Genomic DNA, 25909 nt, shown 5'->3' on the forward strand with positions numbered 1-25909 from the left:
GGTCTACGTTGGAAGGGACCTTTGAGCTCATTTTGTTCAACACATCTGCCATGGGCAGGGACACCTTCCACTACAAGATGTTGCTCCAAGACCTGTACAAACTGGCCTTGAAACTTCCAGGGATGGGGCAGCCACAGCTTCTCTGAGCAACCTGTGCTAGGGCCTCCCCACCTTTACAGGAAAGAGTTTCTTCCTAATATCCAACCTACACCTACTCTCTCTCACTTTGAAGCCAATCCCCCTTATGCTGTGACACAATGCCTTTATCCAAAGTCCCTCTCAAGCTCTCTTTTAATCACTTTAGGTAATGGAAGGCTGCAGTAAGGTCACTCCAGACCCTTTTCTTCTCCAAGCTGAACAACCCCAAATCACTCAGCCCATCAACACAGCAGAGAAGCTCCAGCCCTCTGATCATCTTCATGAACTCCTCTGGACCCAGTCTAACAGGTCTAAGTCCTTCTTGTGCTGAGGACTCAAGAGCTGGATGCAGCCCTCCAGATGGGATCTCATCTGAGCAGGGCAGGGGGTTAGAATCCCCTCCCTACCTGCTGTTCATGCCACTGGGGATGAGCCCAGGATGTGGGGGGTTTCTGGGTACCAGCGCATATGGCCGGGGCATGTGCAGCCTCTCATCCAGCACCATCCCCAAAGCCCTTCTCAGCAGGGCTGCTCTCAACCATCCTTCCCCCAGCCTGGGCTGATAGCAGGGGCAGACCTGACAGGTACAACACATTGCACTTGGCCTTGCTGGGACCTCTTGTTCTCTCCTAGCAGTTACTCCTCATTCTATAACCCAAACTTTTCCCAGGTATCTTCTCCATACAAATACCTGAATACGGGGCAAATGCAGGATTTCTGGAAAAATGCTGATTTCATTAGAGTGTGCAATAAGTGTATGAAGTAACTTGCAGTTTGCAACCGTTGTAGGAATTGCTTTCAGTTTGTTGCCGCTCAGATTCAGTTCTTCCAAGTGCTCCAGCTTACTAAGTTTGCTGAAAGGGAAACAAAAGTACTGTATCTTACAGACATGAACTTGTCACTTTCTGAAGCTGCAGATCCATAGGTATCCATAGACACTGCCCTTCATGAGCTACTTTTCTGATTTATTGATAGGAGACCAAAAGTCCTAAGAGATGCTCTAGTAAGATGCAGGGTTCCCCAAGCCTCGCTTGGAACAACAGACAAAGCCTTCACCATCAGTGCTGAAGGTGCAAAGAAATATCACCCCATCCCCACACACATGCAACACAATTAGTTACATCCCTTGGTCCCTCTGGATGGCACCTTAACTAGGACAGGAAAACCTACAGCAAACAGTACCCTATGCCAATCACCCTTAGCATGCTTCTCCTCACTTGGTGTGTAGAAATGTCAGGCTTTTTTCATCAAGCATCTCAATCTGACTTTGACTCATTTACTATCATGGGGAGGTGGCAGCTTCCTCCTAGGGAGCACTGTCTTGCCCAACAGCCTTACTGACTTACCTGGCAGGGAAAGTCTGCAGGTTGTTGTTTGCCAGATGCAGGATCCGCAGGTTTGGGTGTCCCACCAAGACAGGGATGCATTGATCTGTGAGGTTGTTATTAGTCAAGTATAGCAGCTGCAGCATGCTCAAACTCTCCTCCCCTGTACATGCAGAGGGCAAGGACTCCAGGTTGTTTGCAGATGCATTCAGGTACCTGAGGCTAATCACAGCAAGTGCAAAAATCAGACTTCTCATCATCCAAACCACTCCATTAACACCATGAAAAGGAGCTGTACAAACACCACTGAGGACAGCAGTATCAGACAGAAGGCCAGAAAATACTGTAACATCCCTACTCACATTAAGATTTGTGAGTCTACTAATGACTTACTTACTGGCTGTATGCACTGTGGATGCATACAGCATTTTACAGTAAACAGTGAGTACTGAAAAGCCCATGGGTAATAGTGGTGGAAGCAGACAACATAAAACTTTACTTAGACTCTTCAAAGAAGGGCTAATTCCTGTATGAATAGACAGTTGTGAGGAACTTGTTCAAATGAACTATGTTCATTTGAAAAGGGTCTCTCTAGTTCTCCAATGACCTGAATCTGACTGGCTTATTTTCTTTGCACTTGAACTTATGACTGCATTTAAAGACAAACTCTTCAGGCAGCCTGTTTTCTTGTAATTACACAGTAACATGGACTTCCTTCAAATCAGCTTGATGGCTTCCCTTATGGCACCTGAATAACCTCCTCATGAAGGGTACACCTCATTATCTCTTACACAAATGGGACCCTGCCAGGAAAGTCACACAGGTGTCACATTCAGCCCTTACATTCCAAAGGATAATGTAGACAAAAGATGTTTGCTTCTGACACTCACTTCAGAGCTTTGACAAAGAGTGTCTCTGGGAGTTTAGTCAACAGATTGTGCTGAAGGTCCAGCACCTCCAGTGGAATGTGTTCTAGAAGAGGTGGAAGGCTCTGCAGACGATTGTGCCCCACCATCAGCTTCCGAAGACTCAAGCTTCTGAGGATCCTAGAAAGACACAGGGTTTTCTATTTAACTTGGCTCATTCCTCTCGACATCCACAGAGTGGGAAAGGTAGTATTTAATCCACTTAATTTGATTGTACAGAAGGGAAGTATTAAAATACACTGATCCATAAAATGCAACGACAAGGCAGAACAACACACAGGGTCAGATGACTCAGACTCTCTGAATGCTTGGAAGCATGTCTACATTTCCCTCTACACTACTGCTGATTGGTATCTTGTGATGTGAGTTGATGTGCGTGTGCCCAGCATTCTCTCAGGCAGAAAAAGAAAACAGTCACAAAAGAAGAATCTAAATGCCTGTTGTCACTTGTAGGTAGAAAGAAGTGCTTCCACAGTGCAAACATAAATTCAGAGCTTTAACTAGTGGCTTAGCTCTCCTGTATTATTTCTGAGACAGTAAATTATTCTTTGTATAATATACTTAAAATTTTGTTCCTTTAATCCATTGGATTAGCTAAAATTCTCTTCTAAATTCTCATTACCACATCTTTGTCATATACTTTTGATGCATATAGTTTTTCTGTGACAATCACTAGAATGGCACTGCTGATCACTTCCTAAGACTCTTGCTTCAACTTCTCCAACCCGTGCTCTGCATTTCTTCCCTGTTAACTACATTCAATTTTAGTACAACTTGCCCTAGACACTGTGTCATTCATCAAATCACACCCACACCAAACACCCTTGTTAGGCTGAGAATGTTTATGCTTTGCTTCTTCCTAGGATAAATAACTGTAAAACTGTATTAGTTCTTGGCTCTCATTCACTGCATTTCTGCAGAAACTGAAAGGGAAACAGGGAGAAAGGAGATGGCTGATGGGGTACTATGAAAGCCACATTTGAGATCAGCTGAATTGTCCCCTTGTGGTAACTCCCTGTCAGAGGTAACAGATGACATTCATGTGGGATGATGCAAAACATATTAGGCTCTCACCTATGACCTGTGTTCACAGACAGTATGATAATACATATAAATCACAGCAGCATGTTCCATGTGAGGGACAAATAGCTGCAGTAGCAGCCAAAAGCACAGGATGGAATTACCTAGCCCCTATTGTTCAAAAGGCTGACCTAGACACTGGTTCTTTCCAACGTTTGAATACAGAGCATTTTTGATGCTGCATAGATAAAGTAGGTGGATTACATGTCGACACAACAAGGGATTAAGCAACTGGATTAGCACTGTTTCTCTCTTCCCAGACAGCTCATTGTAGAATAAAGCTCAGCTGTGTTTACAAAAGTTTTCTGACCTCGATGGAAGCTCCAAGAGTAGGTTGTAGCTCACATCCAAAAATTCCAGTTTCTTTGCTTCACAGGCCCAGTCTGGGACACACTGTAGTTGATTGCTGAGAAAAGCAAGTGGGAAAAGCTAGAAACCAGCACTCGATATGGAACAGACTCTGAATGCTGCATGATTTTAGAGACAGCCAAACCAAAAGCAACACACAAAAAATGAACAGCATCTGAGTCATGTGGAATTTATCTCACAGCTAATGCAAATTAAGCTGGTTCATGATTTGGCAGGGCATCCTATCTTACGGGTCTCACAATGCTGCTCCAAGGGCAGATGTAGGCAACGAAATCAACAGCAGAGAACACTGGCAGCTACTCTAAATATTTGATCCATGGATCTCCCCCCCCCCCCAATTCAGTTCACTAACTTGACACAAGTTCAATGGTCCCTGCTTGGCTTTTTATTTTCTGATCACAGCCTATAGCTGAAGGACAGAAAAGTCACCTGAAAAGGTCATACTGTTTCAGAAGGGACACTTTCACCATTGTTTAGTCCTGGGCTTTGAAGTTCTATTATGTTTCATTGCTCTCAACTTTTTTAAACCTTTAAAACCTCAAGAAAACTTTGCAGAAAAAAGCAAAGGTGTCCAGATACTTGCTTTAAATTCTGTTGTGTATTATCACTTACTGAGAGAGTTCTAGACATGTCAGTAGACCAGGAACCGGATAAATATTGACAGCTGTGAGACCTGATGAAGTAAAGCAAGTAAGTATGAGTGCAGAGCTTTGGAGAGAAAACAGCACAGAGAAACAGCTTAGCTATCAATTGAGACTCACAGTATTTCTTTATGGAGACTCAAGGTCACCTTTGATCCTTCCCACCAAAGAGTTCACACTTCATACATCTGCCATATGGCACTACAATGTCTCACTATCCCATTTCTCCATCTGTCATGTGGAGCACCAGAACAAGAGATAACTGTACTTTTCTTTGTGGGCTCCCAAATGGATCCCAGTGGAAGATGAATTCCTTGGACATAATAAAACCACAACCTCTACACTGTTACACAGCCTGTGTACACACATGCATACATGATCTGTAGGAGCTAACCTCAGAGGACCCTTCACGTACAGTTTCACCACAATAATATCAGCATAAGTATTTTTTTTTAATGCGTGAGAGAGAGCAAAAGGCTGTTTTCCTTTGGTCCCAGGGCTTCAAGGGAAAAGACAGGTGAAGAAGACAAAGAGACATACAATTGCTGTTGGCATACAGGGCCCGAAGGGAGAAGCCACTCAGTGTCAGCTCTCTCAGCTTATTTCGCTCGCAGTGCAGTTGCTCCAGGCTGACCAAGGAGCTCAGATCCAGATCTGTCATCTGATTGTCTCGTAAATCCATGTAAGCCACAGATTTGTTCCCCTCCAGAGTGTCATCTGTTGCTCTCTTCAGGTTGTTCAGCCTAAACACTCAGAGATGAGTTAAAAAGTCAGAAAATAGGACACTGAGCACTGCACATCAGTAAGAAGACAGAAGAAAGAAGAGGAAAGGAAGAATTCTAGTGAAGGCTAACACCAAAGGTGAGCACAGTGAATGAAATGCGTGACAAGCAATGGTGAATTTCAGGCAGTGAATACAAACAAAAACATTTCCTTTGTCTAAACTGCTACATGTAACCATTTTAATGATTCCCAAATTCATAAGACATTCTGAAGAAAGATCCTGTCTAGTAAACAGAAACCAGGCCAAGGAGCAACTACTCTGCACAGACGCAAGAAGCTAATGCAGAGAACAGATACTAGACTGCCTTGCCACACACAAAAAGCTCTTTGTTCCTTCCTGAGAGATCTGCAGTTGGCAGCCTGGAGAATCAGGATCACATCTCTAGGGCAGAGAGGAAAAAAAAAAGGAAGGAGAGATCAAGGTTTTGGTACCTTGAGCTACCAAAGCTCAAGGTAACAGCAAATCACAAGAGGAAACTAGAGGCCTGGGTCACATTCAGCATCTGGCACTGCTCAATTAAGCTTGTTTTTCCAAGGGGATTCTGCACACCCTCAGAAAGAGAACTCCAGAAAAGCTAAAGAATCAGTAAAAGAAAAAACTGAACCTAGTTTATTGCAAAATGTACCAGAAGTTAGACAGATTCTCTGCTGTAAATGGCAAGTAGCAGTCTGTTCTACAGACAACTGCAAGTTTCACCCCTTACCTCAGGTCCACACTTTTGATGTGACTCATACGGTTCAGCACTGTCAGGTCCAGGGTCTCTAGCAAGTTCCCTGCCAGGGCTAGTTTGTCTAAGGTGACAAGTTTCTCACAAATTGCAGGCAGTTCACAGAAGTTATTGAAGGAAAGCCCAAGACAGCTGAGCTGCTGCAGGTTTCCCATTTCTTCTGGTAAGAATGTGAGGAAATTGCCATCAAGCCAGAATGTCTGGAGACTGCAACAGTGAAAAAGAGAAAGAATTCTGAAATGAGTATTGAACATCACATTTAGTATTTCCAGTGAATTTTCTTGTATAGTTAGCTGATCTCAATGTGGTTATTTTTAAAGAAACCGAGCAGCTAATTTTATTCTTATATATGTAAAGTTACTGAAGTACTTTTATCACACATGTAAATAGGCTTGGAACTTCCAGTTGTGCCGAAGATTGTAAGCAAACACAAGCAAAATACAAATCAGTACTTACGTTGTAGATGAAAGATATTTACTTAATTATTTGGTTTTCTATAAATGGCACACTTTAATCACACCTCCTACCACACTAATGCACTAGTAGAAGACTTTTACACTCTAGTTGCCCAGTCCAACACACACACAGAAAAGAATAAGGTAGCTTTCTGTTGTATGATGAATTGTTTCAAATGTTGTATAGCTTTTGAGACTCAGATCCCAAATATACAATTCCCTTATTATGATTATGTTCCAATAGAGACCTTTCTGTGTTCAGTGGTGGTAGAAATGAAATCTGAGGCCTCAAAAAGTTCTTATGAATAAGGGTTCAAGGAGTCACCTAGATAACTGGACCCAGAATTAAGCTATAAACCTCCAGAAAGTGTAAGCCTACATATAGCTTTTTCTTCACAGTTTGTATATGGCTAAAAGATCATTCTGGAAATTACTTGCTCACATACAGCATGGCCTCAGACACTCCTTTTTTTTAAAGATATAAGCTGGAGGAAAAGCAGGCCACAATAAATCAACAGTTCAATATTGATGTTCATCTATACAAATGTACTAACTCTGCAATTAAATCTAGTGAAACTTAACCTTTTAGGCATTTGGGGTAGCTACCAGGGAAAATGCACAAGGCTCCAGCAAACACTAAGACAAAATTTTCAGAGGGGATTGCTTAAAAATCCTCTAACATGAAAAGAAGCCAATTCTGTAGAACACAATGAAACATACCAGTGCTGACAAAAATCACTTGACCCCTGTGAGAAGTTACCACAGAAAAGTTATCTATAATAAATTGAAACTTCAATAGAAAATGCATCAGTACTGAAAACATTAAATTTAAATAACACATACAGAAAGTCAGACAACTGTACAGCTGCAGAAAAATGCACACAGACTTATTTAAGAAACAATGCAATTGCCTTCAGTGCTTCATCTGCATCAAGTTTCCTCATCTTTTCTGCACCAGCAGCTGTGATGTTTTAAGAGTGGTGATTAAGGGATTGCACATCTTAGTTCCTGACCTTTTGCTGGAGTTAAATTAATCATTCAGCCTTCATGGGGAAAACAGGCTGTCCTAGAATTCACACTTTCAGAAACAGTACCTGGACATCAGTAGTGCTCAGCTGAGGCACCAAGGATATTTATGACCACAGATGTAAAAAACATACTCACTTCAACAGTTTGCCAATCTGACTTGGCAAGTAATGAAGTCCATTACAGGAGATGTTAAGCTCAGTCAGAGTAGAGATCTCACACAGTGATACAGGAAACTCTCCCAGTCTATTATGAGACAAGTTCAGACTCTTCAACTGAGAAAACCTATTAGCAAGAACACTAATTAATTCACAAACCTACATGTCTAAAAGCAAAAATACTTAAACCAATCATAAAGAATTTTTAAGTCTTTGTACACTGGTGATACGGTGAGCTAACTCATTACAGGAGTTCCTGCATAAACTTGGGTTTAAGTCATTGATTTTTCTCTCAGTGGTCAAGCTGAAAGTGATCAAATACCATGGGTTTACTGCAGGAACTGATAACAACCTTCTACCCCGACTTGACAAGCTTCCTCCTAGTAACTCTAACTAAGATTAAGGTGACTAAAACGTTCAGTTAAAAAAAAAAAATTACCTTAAAAGAATTAACTACAGTAAGAGTACAATTACGTGACTTGGGAAAAGAGGAGCTGCAAACATTCACTGGGACTGTTCTGAGAATAAAACAGAACAGGGAAATCCCCTTTCCACACTGGGTGCAACAGAAAGCCAAGCCAAGCTGCAAAAGGGAAAAGCAGGAAAGCACTTGCTTCATGCTGGGAAAGCCCAAGACCTGCACCCAGAGGTCCTTGAACAAGATCACACAGCTACAGTGGCTCTTGCTCAGCAGACTGCATCCCATGTACTGCCCCAAGTGCAGTCACTACAGTCCCAACAGTGCTTGACAAATGGTTACCTATTTCTAGCTCCTTCAATCACCATGCTAGGTCCAAAGAGAGAGAAGGAACTAAGCATGGGGTAACATACAGCAGGGTTCTCCTCCAGGAGTTCCTGCCTCCTTCTACAGGAAGCAAAAGTATTGTTCCCCAAGTAATAACCTCTTCATCCCAAACTGGATCCACCAGAAATTAATTCACTGGGGAAATCAGTATCTCACTTCTCTGAGATAACTGCAAATTTCATGTAACAGAGAATGACTTCTTGGAAACATGCAGTTATTCATCTGCCTCACCTACCTGGCTTTTCCCAGGCACTGGTGAGTAGCTCTTATTTTGAAGCAATTGTTTTAATATAGGTCACAAAACCAAGGTTAATTAGCTTGAGGGAGACTATTACTTCTAGCTTGAGATGTCTTGAAATATAAGACTGAAAGATTTTGAAGTTGTTTTCTTCTTTATAGTGAACTACTTTTGATTCAAAATACTTGTAATGATCTGTGTAGGAACTATGCATAATATTTCTCCATTTTGCTTCATAACCTTGGGGGGATGTTGCTCTTTTGAAAGAGGAAGCATAGCTGAAACTTGGACATGGATTGTTTGCTTTGAACACCCCATCATACAAATTAGGGCACAGGCATTTTTGTTTGCTGTAGCCACAGACTCTCTTGTATTGCAACTGAAAGCCAAAGAGAAAAAGATGATATGTTGGTAAAAGCCTTCCTCAAAGGAAGGATAATGCAAAGACCTAACAATGATAGAAAAATCAGAAACACAGAACTCCACCACAGTACTGGAAAAGAAGGAAACAATGAGGATGAACTTAAAGATTTGAACTGTCTCATTAGCTGATTCAACTTTAGGAGAGGTCACAGCTCTCAAGGCTTGAGATCAGCAAATGCTTTAATAAAAGTGCTTTCTCAGGAGTTCTGCAATGGCTTTTTCTACATCTGTTCTTCGTGCCAAGCAATGTTTCTCTCTCACTGACAGAAGAGTGAGAAGCCACTCTGAGAAACACAACATTAAACACAACAGCACAACTAAAGTTTAGAATTCATCCCTTTGCAAAAATATCAAAGCAAAGATGGGAATTAAAGTTTCCAAAAGCTGAGGGAAACTGGTACATGACACAGCTTGGTCTGAGATTCCTTAAGCAGACTTCCATACTCAATGGGGAGGACAATACTCCAAAGCCTTTTGAGTTCTCCTTCTGTTCCTCCTTCTTTGCCTCACTAAGCTCATGTAGTGTTGTAGGAGGGGAGTGGAATGGAAATGCTACTCTTGTTCAAGCTGTATATATGAACCAGGTATTATGGGGGATAAAGATTTGTTGTGGCTTCTCAGGTTTTGGTTTGTGGTCTCACAAGGCATACTGAGACAGCAAAGAGATATGGAAACACAGCAGTGAATCTCCCATGGGATAACCATCCTCTGCTTAGCAGCTCAAACTGGTGCTGCCCTGAAATATTTCCAGTTTAATACACACTGTTCTGCCACCAAAGCATGCCAGCATAAATCTGTATCAACTAGCTAGAATGCTAACAAGAGACATTGTTAGCTAATGTGAGTGAATGCTAATCACTAATTAGTGAATGCTGACAAGACACATGCAGATCTAAAATGTGTGTGTGTGCACACACCTGCATATCAATGAAGACCAGATCTCAGTGTTTTTCAGACAAGGGAGATACCTGAAAGGCACTACAATACACAAAAAATAAGCTAGGAGATGCAACAAAGCAGGTAAAGTTATTTAATGCCCTTTGCTTAACTTTTTTCCTTTAGCTAATTATTTTTGTTCCATTATTATAGTTACAGGTAATAATTAGACTCCTAGTGCTTGAAAGTTGCTCAGAGGAAGAGATCTGATCATTGTGAAAAATTCTGCTGCTGGGAATTGACAGTCTCGAGGCACTGAAAGCACCGACTGCAAGTAAGCAAGGGTCCTCTTGTGGTGCTGTAATCTTACACGCATCCTAAAAATCTCAGATAGAAAATCTTTTCAAAAGGCAATGAGCAGCCTTATGTGGGCTACCTAATGCTACCTGTTTACTAAAGATTGTGTGAAGTGGGAGCTTCTTTTATAGGTTTTGCTTGTCTGAGGATTTCAGCATCATCAGACATAGTCACTGCCAGGAAAAGAGTTGAGTTTTTGACATGTCAGATTTCTTGTTGACTACATCCAAGTCAAAAGAAATTTCCAGCCCCTTTGCTGATCCTGTGAATCAAGGGTACTGCATTTTAGAAAACAAAGTTCTGATGTGCGTCTCAAAGTCATACAATGTATTTGAAGAGAAAAGTAGAAAGCAAAATCTGAAATTATTTTAAGCAGTCTCTCCAGAAACAGAATCTATTACAATTCAGCATTAGAAAATGTTTAAACAAGTTTGGAAAAGCAGACTAGCCTCTGGCTCTCAGTGAAACTGCAAAGAATTCCCAAAAGTGAGCAATTTTTTTTTTTCATTGTATACTCTAACAGATACCTGGGCATCTCATTACTCTGCAGGAAGAAAAATGAAATAGCACAGTAGTAGGCCCCTAGAGACAAAGAAAACAAAACCACACCCCTCCCCACCCCACCCTGCAAAAAAAAGCCCCTAACAAACCAAAATGACAAAAACAACCAAATCTCAAAACCACAACAACAACAACCCAAAACAAACAAACAAAAAAGCAGTTTTGCAGTTTCTCCAAATGTACCTTCCTTAGGGCTCAATGTATTCCAAACAGAGCCATTGGACAATATTACTACAGGCTTCCTATCAATTTTCAAAATTCACAGAGCAACTCCTTGAATTCTATTTAGCATGACTGGTATAAGTATCAACAGGCTAATATCCCCCTAGATTTTTATGATTTGGGGGAATTAATTTAAAAAATATTTTTGTAAGACTCCTTCACTTACCTAAGATGACTACATCATGCTTCCATACCATCACACAACTGCTACTCTCTTAAAAGCAGATCATCACAAGTTTCCAAAGCAAAGCTGGAGTCTCACAGGCCCTCTGCCAATTCCAAATACACATTAAGAACTTGCCGAAACAAGGTTTTTCAGACCTAAATTTCTTCCTACAAACACTTATTCACAACAGCAGCATTATGCTTTTCCTTGCCTTTTATTTTATACCCCAAGATGTTCTCTGCTTAGCAAGGAGCCTAATATTACTACTGCATCTTGTCCACACAAACGGCATGTCACCCCACAAGGCTTATCTCAAATCAGAGTTAGCAAAGAATCTGTGGAAGGGAGCTCATGAATACTATAAATTGTTGGAAGTTTATTCCTGCTTGTGCTGCCCAGGTCTGCTTCCAACCCCCTCACTTGTTAGAGCTTCCTAAAGATCAATTTTTTTACCATCCCCAAGAGAACAGGCAATACTTCACTCCTGTATCCACATGTCAAGGACTCCAAATGTAGAAGAAAAATGATTCTTTGCAGACCTGCAAAGGGAGTCAAGACTCCCTGCTCCACTTGTTCTCATAAAATTGTGGCGTAAGTTGAGGTAGGTGATATCTTGACTGTAGAAGAGGTGCTCTGGTACTTCCTCAAGGCTGTAGCATGAAAGATCAACCATGCTAAATCGCATAGACACAATCTGAAATGAGAGAGAAAAAGCTGTAGCTGTGCAACAAATTTTCTCTGGAAGGCAAATGGACAGCCAAATTCAAGTAGTAAACAAGTTGTAAGAATATGAAAGAATCCCTTGTAGAATCCTTGACCAGCTAGAGTCCATGCAGGAAATGAGAGTCCATGAAGTATAAAAGCCTGTGCCCTTTGCTACATCCCTGACAAGGATGCATAGCTGGATACCAGCCAGGACTCACACAAAGCCCTGCTCTGTACGTGCACTGGGCACGCTGCCTGAAGGCGAGGCTGTAAGAGAGCCAATGTAATAGAGGAAAACAGATCTTTCAGGAAACTCTACTGAGAAAGCATTATCTCCAAGTGTCTTCCAAAGGTGCAAGAAGCAACAGGAAGCAGTTGATCTTCCAGTTCAGTTCTTTGAGGTTTACAGAACCTCTGCCTGGCCTAGCAGCTTCTTCTGTACTTTTAGCTACTTCTTTCTTTTATTAGCTTGTTGAGGGTATAAAATTTGAAACATAACTTGTTATAAAAAGGCTTCATAAATTATGGTTTTGCAACATTTTATAATGTCTCTGCAAATCTCAGATGTCCTTTAATTTTGAGGTCTGTCCTGGGGTGACTTTATAACGCTTGTATCCTCAATTGCCTATTCTGTTTATGTTACATATTAAGTCCTGCACCTTTAAGACTGGCTCTGAGAGTGAAGGGGAGAAAAGAAGCTGCAGTTTGTGTTGATAAAAAGCCCTCACTCCCCTGCATCCTGCTCCTGGACTGTGCTGTCTGCAGCACAGACAGTGGGACAGAGCTCTCCTTTGCTTTTAATTAGTTTTCAGCTAGCTGAGGCAGAGAAGTTCCCCAGACTGTTTTTTCTTCTTTTTTCTTGGATCTGTTCAAACCTGCTCTGGACTGAACACCCAGCCAAACCCCGGGAGCTCACACCTGGAGCCCACCGGGGCCTGGGCCTCGGCACTTTCCAACACCGGAGGGACTGGTAAGAACCTGAGTGGGCTGAGCTACACCCCATGAAAAGGACTTTTCTGGATGTGCCATCTCTTTGAACAGCAAGAGGTTTTATTGTTTAATATTATTCAATTTCTGTTAAATAAACAGGTTTTTTCCACTTTTCTCCAAGGAAATCTTTTCCTGAACCAGTTGGCTTAAATTTGCTTTCTGGAGGGACTCCATTTGGAGGTTTTCTCCCAAATTTGCTCTAAATCAGGACAAGGTCTTTGGTGCTTAATTTGACATTTTATGACCTGCTTTACCCTGAGTTAATTTTGTATTTCATAATATCCTTGCTGACCTGTGGTCTCTCTGTAACTCAGACCTATCAGGGCAGCCCTATGAATGTCCAGGTCATACTTCAAGTACATTCAAGTATGACAACAAATGCAATCTCTAAGTTTCTACAGCTGCAAAGTCAGCTGGTCCCTGTGGCTTGCTCTGGGGACCTGTGATTAAGTTAGTCTGGTAGGTGCAGCAGGGGTTAAAACAGCACAGAGTTACTGCTTGACATTGTTGCACAGCTAGAGAGAAAGAGAAGGCTAACAGAAAATTCTCTGTAGTCCAGAGAATGAAGGAAATAAACCTGGAAAGTGTCCTGGGTACTTTCTCCAGCATCCTAGCTTCATCTCTGACTGCAGACCAAGCTTGCATCAGAATACCCTTCCTGTGGTGTACCCAGCACCCACCATCCAAACCACGCTGTCCCCTCGGCCTCACCGTGGATGCCTGCCGGTGCCACCGCTGGCACTCTGCCAGCGTTTCAAAGGAGATGTGGTATGTCTGAGCTTGTGCTCCAGCAGATGTGAAAGCAAGGGTGTACTGCCGACGTTTCATCTCTTCCACCTGCAAAGAGAGAACTGACAACAACACTCTGCCTAAGCACCAGCCATTGCAATTGACCTGAAGTCCGGGGTGAGGTATTACTGACCACCAGTCAGTATTGCATTTTGCTGAAAATACAGATGCAAAGTCACTGGAGAAAAACACAGAAGTAAATTCTGAAAATCTTTCTGCTGAAATGGATACAAGAAGTAGTAACTTCCAGATTTCCCATTCAGTGCATTGCCTACATTAATCTCCGGTGGACATTTCCCATCCCTACCAGTTCTTCTTCCTTCCCAGGCTACAGCAAGCTAACTAAAAAAAAGCCTTACCTTCCCTCCAATGAGAGGCAAGATGTGCATCTTCCCTGCATGGCTGTCCTTCACTGAGGACACAATGAGGCATGTACCACAGAGAGTGACCGAGCGCTCTGCCCACTTGTGCAGCTGAGTCTTTCCTTTGCGTACGTTATAGACTCCAGAGAGCAGTATGCGATCCAGCTGCTCCACTTGACAAGGCTTTTCTGAAGAGAAGGGGGACATTAGTATTTACTGTCCCTATGTTCTTCATTCTCATCCGTGAGTACAAATAACACAGCTTTAACATGCAAAAACAGCCGTTGCAAAGAACAAGCAGATGAACTGCACTTTAAAAAAAAGTCTTGTGCAGAGGACAAGCAACATCCTCAGTCAGTGCATGAATGGCTGAGCAGCACCATTTGTGCCTCTCAGAACAATGGTTGCCATGCAGTGTGTTTTTGATCCACAGGTAGTTACAGACCTTAGCAAACCCACGTGCTTGCCAAATATCCTTCATTCAAATGCAACAGAACAGCAATTTTAAACTCTTGTTGAGTCAGCTAAAGTCACAGAGACCATTAAATAAGTGATTTCTACTGGACTTTCAAGGAAGGCCTGGAAAATCAGCTACAAAGGCAGTGCCTTCCCTGAAGGTGACTGTCCTGGTTTTGCCTGAGATAGAATTCATTTTCTTCCTGGCAGATGGTACAAGGCTGTGTTTTGACTTCAGTGTGAGAATAATGTTGATAACGTTAAAAAAAATCAAAACATTAAAAAAAATGTTTCATTTTGTGCTCAGCAATGCTCACCCAAATTAAGGACTTTACAGTGTCCCACTCTCTGCAGCAAGCAGGTTCACAAAAAACTGCAAGCGAGCATGGCTGGACCAGCTGACCCAAACTAGCAAAGGGGATAGATCTCCCACACCATAGAACATCATGCCCAGTATACAAACTGAAGGAATTAGCACAGGAAGGCTGAGCACTGCTAGAGGAAGGGCACCAGTGTGATGAGTAGTATATTGTGCACTACCTGTGTTTTATTCTTCTCTGTTATTTCCCTTTTCATTACAATTATTATTATTTTCTTTCAATTATTAAACTGTTTTCAGTCCACAGGTATCACCTTTTTCCCATTCTCCTTCCCATCCCATGGGGGAAAGTAGTGTGTGAGTGAGAAAATGAGTGGTGCTTATTGGGTGGTCGGGGTTAAACCACAACAGTCCTTTTAGACTGTGCACAAAAGGCAGAGACAGATCTAACCAGAATGTGTTAAAACAAATTTGCTATAAGCATTTATTATATTGGTATAACAGTGGCTGGTCACAATGATGATTTGTTTGCTTGATTTTGTTGCACTTGTTCTCAAGGTTGCATTATATAACACCTTATCTGCTGTAAAGGCTGGGTTAAGTTTATGGTGTTATATTTTGTAATCTGGTTTGTGTGCTCAGCATGGTCCTTACCTCTATGCTCTGGTGCCATTTAGTGGAAAATATCCATAATGACAGCATTTGCCTTTTGTCCTCAGAGAGCCCACCTAGGAAGTAGACACTTCCCGCGTCCTCCTTTTCTCCTCCAGGTTAATTACAACTGCATTTGGGAATTTTTTAAAATCCTTGGGATGTTGAAACCAGTGTAGTCCTATTGCTAGGCACCATGAATGCAGTTCAGGTCTTTTTCAGGGAGAAGCAACTATCTGCAGCTACTCCAACCTTGTGACAAGTCACTGCGACTACTCAGACTGGGCTGGAGTCAGACTGCTGCCATACTGAACACACTCAAGGTCAACCACTCATCTCCTGGAGCCGAGGTACAGAGGGCTCGGAGCCCACAATACTCTAACTGAAAGAGATACTGCTGGCATATGAAGAGGTTTGAGCTGCTTCAGAGCTGATTGGCACTGAGGTCCAGCTGCTCCTGGCACCCTACTGGGGTGCTGGGCTGGATGTTTAAACTGAACCTATGTGGAGTAAGCAGGTCACAATGATCATACAAGAAACTAGAATAAGAAAATCATACTCCAAACATTTATCAGGAGCAAGCTGTAATATTGCTTCTCAGTTAGACAGCTAGATCTTCAGCTTGCCAAATCTAAAGCATTGTCTTGATGAATCTGGCTTGATGATCTGGCCTGAATCTTGATATATCTGGCTGAATTTAGCTGAAACATTTAGTTGTTTATTTACAATAGTTTTGTTTCATGGACATAAAGTTTTATAGAAGACGTCCTTTATTGGTGAGAAACTGTAAACATCCACAAAAAAAATTGCTTTGATTTCACCAAGCTGAAAGACCAGCTCTGCACTTGTAAGAAAACATTATTATGGGACTAAAAATGATATCCTACTAACTGCCACAGCAGCACTGTTCCAAGCATTACTATGCAGCTGCACTAATCCTCCAGTTTCCCTCTCTGCTCCAAAACCATGACACCTATCTTTAGAGTGGGTCAAGGGGCAGCTGTGGAGTGGAAACAGGTGGCTAGAACTTTCCTATGCAGACAGGCTGAGAGAGTTGGGGTTGTTCAGCCTGGAGAACAGAAGGAAGGTCTTGTTGCAGTTTTTCCATACGCAAAGGCAGCTTATAAGAAAAGCATGGAGAGACATTTTATGAAGGCCTATAGTGGCAGAACAATGGACTATGTTTCTAAACTGAAAGAGGGCAAATTTACACTGGACATAAGGAAGAAATGTTTTGTGGGGAGGCCCTGGCACAGGTGCCCAGAGAAGCTGTGGCTGCTCCATCTCTGGAAGTGTCTGGAAGGCCAGGCTGGGAGAAACCTGGTCTAGTGGAAGGTGTCCCTGCCCATGGCAGGAGGGTGGAACTAGATGATCTTTAAGGTTCCTTCCAACCCAAACCAGTCTATGATACCAAGTAAATTTTCTCTGGGTAAAATCCATTACTTCCTCCCTTATGTTGTCAGTTGCAGGCTTTGCAAAATTATTCTACCATCCTCCATAGCATTCTCTCTAATTCTTCCCCTACCTTTGAGAATCACTTTGTCAGCATTCACTTGTGCTTCCTTAAACAGGTCTCCTGAACACTCTTCAACCCTTATACTTTTTCCTTCATAGCCTTCTTCTAAGCAGACCAGCCACCCATGCTGACTGAAACTACTCAATTACATTTTCTATCTACTTGGTTAAATGAAGTTGAGTCACTGTTCATGAATTCTCATCAGTTCCTGCCTGACATACCCAAGCTTTCATTTTTTCCTCAGAAGTTCTCCATACCCCTTATCCTTGATGCCTCTACTCCTTCCAGCTGAAGAAACTTCTGACTCCCTCTTCCTTGCCCCAAAAATGCATGTCACACTTCTTTTGATCTGTTACACTCTGTGTTTTGCATAGACAGTTAGATAGATAGATAGATAGACAGACAGACACAGATAGATAGATGGATGCAGGATGCATACAATATATACACTGTTTTGTCTGTTCTTCCACACAGCTCCCAGAGAAGAAGGGGTTTAAGGGGCTTGTCTCAGCAGGGTGAAGAAGATGATTTATTATAAATGCATTTTTTTGACACTGAATAACCAAAAGATGGCTAGGAGCTTAGCCTGCCTGCCCAGATCCACAATGCAAGAACTATTTTCCTAAGAGCAGTTTGATGTTTTTTTTCTGAAATGTAAAAAATACCCAAGTGAAGTACTTACAAGTAAGGAAATAATTTCCTCATTATCTTCCCTTACCCTCATTGCTTTTATATCTCCTCTTAACTTTAGTGAATTCCCCTTCTGACTGCTGGCAACATATGCCCACAGGCCTATGCCTCTTATCTGTGGATCCTTGTGTATACTGTATCCCACCCAAACCAATTTAGCAGCCCCCACACCAAAATCTTGCTTCTGCAATCCAGTGCCCCAGGTTTCTGATGGCAGCCTGCCTTATTATAAACCAGCTGTCATCTTCACTCTTCACAGTTTAAAGACTGTGGAGGGATTTGACCAGGAGCATCCTTGCCCATACCCACAAACTTTTTGTAAATACGATCTTCACACATCTAAACGGAACTGCCATATGTTTCTGATCCCAGTGGGAGCTCTAAGTCCTCAGCTGCAATATTTGAAGCTAAAGACAACAGAGCAATCTTATGTCTTCCTGTGGATGTCTTTTCTCAAGTCATAGACAGGGTCAAGAAAACTAAAGAAGCGTGATTTTTTTTCTATTAATCCTGAAAATGTTTTATTTTAAGAAATGCTTACTGGTACTGCAGGTGCTTGATGTAGCCCTCTATAAATCCAAGAGGCTGATGACTCAGGCTTTAGCCAAGCTCCAGCTCATAGTAACAGCTGCAGAAACAATGACAGTGTGCATACACACAATTTCTTACCACTGTAAAAGCGAATCATACAGCTGAGATCGGAGTTTGCTGCCTCTTCCTGCATTCTGAGAGGATCATCAAAACCCAGCCCAGCCAAGTAGTCATATACAATCTGAAGGGGTTTTTCTGTGGGCTCAAGCCTCCTGTCAAAACATAAAAGAAAGAAGTTTGAGAATGCAAAAAAGATTAAACAAGTCTCAGTACAGCTAAAGTGTGAGGAATACTGACACACCGTCTGTTCTGCTCCTCTGAAAATGTCTGGCAAGCATGGACTCTTGGGTCTCTGCTTCCTGCTTGACAAACAGAGCTTAAGAACTGCAGCACTTCTGAATTACATCACAGAAAAGAAACACAGAGAAATAGCAATTGGCATAAGTCACTCACCATAATTCATGGTGAGTATTTCTATTTCACGATTTGAGGAGCACCAAGAGGAATCCATGGCAAGACACAAAACCAGAAATACTGCACAAAAAAGCAGGTGCTAAGTAATTAAAAAACCCTATGTATAATGCCTCAAAAACGTGAAAGAACTCTTCAATTTTTCTTCCAAATGCTACTTCCAGTACGAAAAAAAATCCTACTTTTGCAGTAGGAAAACAAATTTCCTACCCTCTTCAGCTCAAATCAGTGGCTAGATCCTTATGCTTTGGCAAGTTAACTCAACCAGTACATTTAAAAGGACAGTTTGGAACTATGACAGAGCACAGGAAGGATTCAGTGGCTAGCTTGAATAAACAGCAATAAGAGAAAGTTCTTGTGAAACATCAGATTTAGTATATTCAGAATGGAAAACACATTTTCTGATCCTCTCTTCTCACTTTTTCCAGAGACCCTGAATTGTGATTTTCTTCAATAAAAACAAGTTTCTTGCTAAATCACAATTTTTTAAAATTTATTTTATTTTAGAAAAAAATATACAGTGTAAAAGATATTTTATAATTTCTTGCTAAATCACAATTTTTTAAAATTTATTTTATTTTAGAAAAAATTATACAGCATAAAAGATTAAGCACATAAAATGTTAGGTAGGAGTTAAAATGTATTGTTCCAATGGTCTACTCATTATCCACCATTAAAAATCCCCATGTTTAATCTAAAAGTGCCCAGCTTCAGATTAGTCACTGCATCTCAATTGTCACCTCTTCTTTAAACAGGAGTTTATAAAACATGCCACTAAACATTTCAAACTTCCTCTTCAAGATAAGGTGCAGGGTGTTTTTAAAATTATTCTTGCTGTAGAGTGGGTCTACTTTGATTCAAAAGGATTTTGACCACCAGATTTCTTTTTCGTTTATTCCTACTCTGTAAGCACTAACATGATTGTTCCCTGTATCCATGCACTGATTTATTTAGTTTCTACTTGTCCAGATTTTGTCCTTTACTTGTTACTTTCCACAGTGCCTTTTCTCCCAGTCTTTCCAGTCCAACAGCTCACTACAATGAATGACCAATACCACTGGCAACCAAGCTTAACATTTCGAAGCATCAAGATCAAATTTGCTAGGTAGGACCTGGTTTCCACTGAACTTTGTTGACTTGCATACATCATTTATTCTGTGTGTCTTAATGGGAAACATTTCATTGTATATACCACTTCTTCTCACCTCTTCTCAAGAATAAAAACATTTCTGATTGTTTTCAGTAATTATATCAGAGTATTTCCAACTATTACTGACAGCTTTACCAATGTCCTCAAATAACTAAGGCAGGACTGATTTTATAAAATATACAACATTTACAAGTACCTAGTCATCTAGGCTTCCTTTGGAGTCACCAAGACACATCTCAAGAAGTAAAATGACCTCAGGTATTTCAAGCAGATACATTGCAACTCTCACTTCACATACAGGACCTCTGGATCAGAAGGAGGATTACTCTCAAATAAAGTTTATAGCCTGGAAAGGCAATGTAGTTGATGTGCAGCTGACCCAGAAAATCACTTCTTACTGCTCAATGCTCACTAAGCCTGTTTAGGGCAAGTCTGCTCCCTGCTTTTGTTTTACATAGAAATACATCTAGTTACTAGCCAGAAGGCTGTATATCAAGTAATCCCTTTCCTCTCTCTTCAGAAATTGTCTGTTGGAGCTCCTATTCACTGATAATAAGCTGATGTCAGCTAAGATGGAATTCCTGCACAATAAGTATGAAAAGCTGACTTATTAAATGGTTTCTTTGCCTGTTTTGTAGAATGGACATGGGACAAGAGATTGGTTCAAAAGACCGAAATGCCATCAATTCTTCCCTCTTTGCAGAAATTTCTTAAGTTCAAATGAAGGCTCTCAGCCCTTTTTAGGACTGTCTGTCAAGATTTACAAGTTCAGAGCCAAGTACATCTACAAATACGTATTTGAGGTTTATCTTATCACTTAATATTTTTTGCTATACACACAGATACCAGTGAACACAAACCCAAACTTTCAAAAGAGCTTTATAAGGTAATCCTGGAAATGACAAACCTGTGTATCTGTCTCCTATAACAGGCAAGCTGTTAGAAACTGGAATGAATAAATAACAGATTGCACTGAACAGTGCTGACTTCCAATACAGTACACTTGATGTATTGTATACCCTTCAGCACAGAATCCAAGAATATGAGAGATTTGACTGGATCTCCAACTACGTTGCCCAAGTTTCCCTTGGTTACCCTAGACTCCTATTCTTCTGCTATTAAAGCCTTATGCTTGCCAGGGAACAGCCTTTCCAGCGTGACCCATGGCTCAGGAATGTTAAATGCTTGAGTGTCACTTACAAAAAGAACATATCGAGTAGTCTGCATCTAGACTTCCCAAGGGAAAAACCAAACACTCAGACTTTACTATTTGGTTGCTGAAGGGATTGAGGTTTTTTTTGAGTACACACTGAACTACCTATCTGCACATCGGAATTCAGGGAACTGAATGAAAGTGGAGGGATAATTTGTGTTGTATGAAAAACACCTAAGTCACAGCTGTACAGGTTGCTCAATGCTCTCTGAGCTGCAGTGCTGTGGCTTACCCTCCTGAAAAACCTGGATATTCTATTGTACCATACCTACCCTTCCAGACATGAGATCTGCTTTTTTTCTTTTTTATTCTTCTCATCTTATACTTCAGGAAGAATTAATGCTGCAGGGTTTCAAAACGGTAATTTGAAAACCCCTTAATCTTCTTTCTTGTCCACATAAATCAAAACTGATTTGCTCTTTGAAGACATCAAACACATTTTTGGTTTTGTTTCTTTTATATGAAAGCCATGTACAAAAGGAACATTGGAGGCAATATCTATTCAAGCCAAATCCTCTACAAATGTACCTCTAGTGCCATAGCACCATTCCTATCTGAAAATCAATCACACAAGTAGCCCACTCTCTTGCACCAGCTAGGCTTGCTGGTCAGCAGCTGCGGGACAAAAGCCTTCCCAAAAAGTCTTCAGAATTCTGGAAGCTGTCTGTAAAACATCACAAGTTGTTCAAACCTCACTACCTGGCAAGAGAGTTTTGCATTTATGAAAGATCGACACCCAAAAAGTCACAGGAGGCAATAACTGGCCACTCTGCAGAGGAAGCAGAGCTCAGGGTTAGGTATTTCCAGTCATGAAGACATGGGGGAAAGGGTGTCTGATTGCCTTCTGGCACTTTGCTGTGTACTGGACCACACTGGGGCAGAGCCAGGTATGTGACTAACAATGCTCACATGGTCTCTAAATAAGGCCATGAGCAAACCAGCCCATTGCTTATGGATCATGCTCACACTAAGAAAGAGAGCAGTTCCCTGAGTGCTCTTGGAGACATTCTGGAGACCTGGAGGAACGGATTACTTGTCCAAGTTCTTATCAAGAACCATGGGATTGATGATGGTTAAACAAAACCCTTGACAGGCCACCAAATGGAAAACCAAAACCTGTATATGGAGTTTCCATATGGAATTTCTTCACTAACTTGGTCAAATCTGACAGATTCAAGAAGTAACACTTAAACTGCAGTAGGAAAATGCACTTTCCTTTCAAGAGAAAGCAATGTGGTGTGAAACCCAAACTGGCATGAGATCACATTAGAACCACACAAACTCATCCTATACCAAACACAATGAGCTCCAAATGCTGGCACATGTGGGAACGCATGGCTGTCACAGCAGCTGTGATCTGGCACAAACAGCCCGTGACATCCTCAGCAATATCACACATCAGGGACTGAATACTTCCTCTGCTTACAGCAGCTCTTCCGAGCACAGGTGCAAAGGCTTAAGGAGAGAGAAAAGCCAACAAGAAGGAGCAACAGTTTCAGTTTCCAACTGCAGCTCTCTGTAAGTAATGGTCAAGCTTTCCTATCTTTGAAGCATAAAATATTGTTGTGAGCAGTATCCAGACCAAAGATGGTATGCGTGTAATTCTTGTATAACCCTTCCCTCTGCAGGAAGATATAGGTTCTGGATGTGAAGGGTTACAAGCATAAAGAAAGGAGAAAGCTAAAGATCCTTGAGTGCATTGTTGAGTAGTTTCTTACAGAAACTGACTTGAATTCACAGAATTGAAAAGTAAACAGAATGATCACAAGGACATTGGTGACTATTTAGACTGAATACACAGAAGAGCTTCTGACATTCTTCCATACAGCTTTCAGTCTTCCAAGTCATATGCCAAACCAACATCTGCCATGCTCTGGAAAGAAAATCACCTGCTAATATTAAAAGGGTGAAGAATTCAGAAGCTTCTGGGAGACACACATACTCATGGTAAGATGTGATCAGATATTTAACAAAGTAATTTGTATTGTGAACATGTTATTAAAGTAATTGGTAAAGTTTGTTCCGGGAAGGAATTATCTCAACAGGGCACAAGGATAATCTTGAGCACTCTGTCACCCTTCATTGGACATGCAAGTAGATACCACTCAGGCCTGCTTCCTGCTGCTAACACAGGTGTTACTGAAGCAATACTGGTAATTCCCATTTCCCTACCAAGAACAACTCCAGTGGGAAGTAATTCAAGGATCTCTTTTGTGACAAAAACACTCTGACAATTACAAAGAACAGACACATCATAACAAAGAACTGTTCACAAAATTTATGCCAAATCTTGACCAAGTCCTACACATACCAAGAGGCAAAAAGAATGGGAAGTAATAATTTACACCTCAGTGCTTGCTTCCAAAAGACTGGCAGCAGATCAAATTTGCTAATCCAGTGCAAAATCTGCCACAAATCAAAGACAGGCATCGCTAGTTAGCATGAGAAAAGAGAGACTGAAAAGAATTAAAATGCAAAAGCCACTTCAAAAGCTAAATAAAGTCAAAATGTATCTCTGAACACATCTACAAGCATTACCTAAGCTTTTTCATGATCTGCACTAACGGGTCTGCTCTTCTTTAAAAACACTGGAAAATCTGCTCGCTATTATGGTCCAAAACATGCCAACTTCCTTACAAATTTTTCAAGCAACAGAGGTTTTTAGTTGCCTCAGTACCTATATTTGCGTGTCCATCCGTTCTCATACAGAGTTTCTAACTAATCAATCCCTAATGCTTATAACCCTGACCAAGGCAAAGCAAACAGTTCTAAATATCCTTTTCAAACAGTCAGTTTTAAACACGTCGTGTTCTCTTTGCATGTCCCACCACTAGTGTTCCCAGCCCATTACAGAGCAAGCATAACCCACAGTTTTACAATCTGGACACGTGCAACCTGTAACCTTCACTATCAAAAATCCAGCTACTAGCTCTGTACAAAATGCATTGTATCTACTATTTAGCCTTTAAGTAAGGAGACCACAGCAATTATTTGCCCCTGAAAACAGAAGTGGCAATTTTATAACTGAATCTTAAGTCCAGAAGAATCAGTGCAAAGTTTAAATCCTAACAGACTGAATAGGAGCTTCTAAACCTAGAGGAGTCCATAATACACAGCATAAAGTTCATGCACATTAAACCCTGAGCCATTTTTTTTCAGCCTAAATTGACTTCAGGCATAAAATACAGCATCTGATGCTTAAGCCTTCTTCATATAACCCTTGGTACACTTTCTGTCTGCCTTTAATTTTTCAGCTGGCAACTCTTCTCGGCAAAAGAAATTACTAACATGTAAATATTACATTACATAAATTGCAAAAGCACCTTATTTTGCTAATTCAAAATAATTGTTTACAGTCTCTTAAATAGATTAGGTTATGCAGATGCTAAAATCCCCGTAACAACACAACAAAGGAATATATGAACTGGTGCCTCTACCCAGAAAACGAGGACAAGTTTCTGGCTGGAGCAACAATCAAACCCTCCCCGTTAAAACACATAACTAACAGAGGTGTGTAACCTCTATTTCACCACTATCTAATTTTTATGAAGTGTGTGACTCAAGGCTGTACCTGACTGCCAGCTATTACCTCTGCCTGTTCCCTACCCGCCCTGCCAACAGGCATAGGCACACGATGAACAGAGCCCCGCGACCCTATACAGAACATTTCTCAGTCAGATTTACCCTTTCTCGGCCCTCACCTGACCAGGTCTCCATGAAGCTGCAAAAAGAGGTTTTCCCTCCCTTCTCCGTCACAGATCTCCGAGGCTTGGGTGTCCACTGTGCAAAGGACCAGGCGTAAGTCCGAAGGAGCCGCAGCTGCTGAGTCTCTTCCATAAACATACACGCAGCCTCGTCCGACGTCCCCTTTCAGCCAGGTCCTCTCACGGGAACCAACCCGACTCCTGCCCTGGCAGCTCCTGCCCCCGGTGCGCTTCGCGTTCCTCTGCAAGGCAGCCCAGACCCGAGCGTCAGCACCGCCCCGGGCCCGCACCGGCCCGCTCCGCACAGGCAGCGACCACCGGCATGGGAAAGACCGAGGTCGGGACAGACAAGTGCCCCCGGCGTCCCGCAGCCGACTCCCTCCGTCCCTCCTCCACCCCACCGAGTCGCCCGGAGCGGCGGAGGCCTCGGTCCCCTCCTCACCTTCAGCACCCGGATGCCGCCGCGGGGTCCGGCCCGGCCCCCTCGTGCGCCGCCCGGCGCTGCCGAGTCCTCTTCGGGCTCCTGCGCCTCCCTGGGCTCCTGCGCCTCCCTGGGCCCCGGCCCAGCGCCCGGCCCCGGCCCGGCCTCCCCCATCGCCGGCCGGACCCACACCCCGGGCCTCCGCGGCCCCGCCCCGGAAGCGAGCGGGCTGTCCGGCGCAGGCCCCGCCCCGGCCGGTGCCGCTGCTCCCGCCGGGCCGGCTGCCCGCAGCTCCGCGTCTGCGGCCGCGGCCTTCCACCAGCGAGAGGCCAGCCGGGGAAAAGGCAAAGCTCACGTCAACGCTGCGAACGCACCTGTCACCGCTCGCCCTTCTCGGAGCTCCAGGGTCTGTCAGCGCCCCGCAGCTGGAGGTGCACTGCTCAACAGCCGAACGTCACCATTCTCCCGCTGCCCTGCAGCTCCATCGCGTAAAACTTAACTAGTGCCTACTACTAATAATGTCATTAACTACTAGTGACGTCATCATCTACCAGCGACACCATCATGACACAGTCTGCAAGAATGTTAGTGGTTTTGGGAAGCC

General features: G+C 42.3%; 1 protein-coding gene across 8 annotated transcripts in view; it reads right to left on the bottom strand.

Moving 5' to 3' along the window:
- Positions 1-25486, bottom strand: part of PHLPP2 (PH domain and leucine rich repeat protein phosphatase 2) — a 42236-nt gene extending 16750 nt beyond the window's left edge. For 5 of the 8 annotated variants that reach the window (XR_004499155.1, XR_004499156.1, XR_001523724.2 and 2 more), the window contains exons 1-14: positions 25327-25486; positions 24882-25126; positions 18425-18558; positions 14121-14311; positions 13684-13809; positions 11817-11971; positions 7610-7756; positions 5967-6197; positions 5020-5222; positions 4451-4511; positions 3780-3875; positions 2354-2509; positions 1485-1685; positions 830-992 (exon numbers count right to left, since the gene is read on the bottom strand). Coding sequence is in view for 5 of the 8 variants with exons in the window: in XM_033517317.1 (XP_033373208.1) it covers positions 830-992; positions 1485-1685; positions 2354-2509; positions 3780-3875; positions 4451-4511; positions 5020-5222; positions 5967-6197; positions 7610-7756; positions 11817-11971; positions 13684-13809; positions 14121-14311; positions 18425-18558; positions 24882-25126; positions 25327-25479 (2262 nt within the window). In the remaining 3 variants the exon portion in view is untranslated. Of the gene's footprint in view, positions 1-829; positions 993-1484; positions 1686-2353; positions 2510-3779; positions 3876-4450; positions 4512-5019; positions 5223-5966; positions 6198-7609; positions 7757-11816; positions 11972-13683; positions 13824-14120; positions 14312-18424; positions 18559-18647; positions 19275-24881; positions 25127-25326 lie in introns of those variants that run through there. The other 3 variants (XM_033517318.1, XM_033517319.1, XM_015640009.2) reach the window with 3 other exon arrangements.
- Between the last annotated feature and the right edge of the window lie 423 nt (positions 25487-25909).

The sequence above is a fragment of the Parus major genome, chromosome 11 (genome assembly GCF_001522545.3).
Source record: "Parus major isolate Abel chromosome 11, Parus_major1.1, whole genome shotgun sequence".
In the NCBI taxonomy this organism is placed as follows: Eukaryota; Metazoa; Chordata; class Aves; order Passeriformes; family Paridae; genus Parus; species Parus major.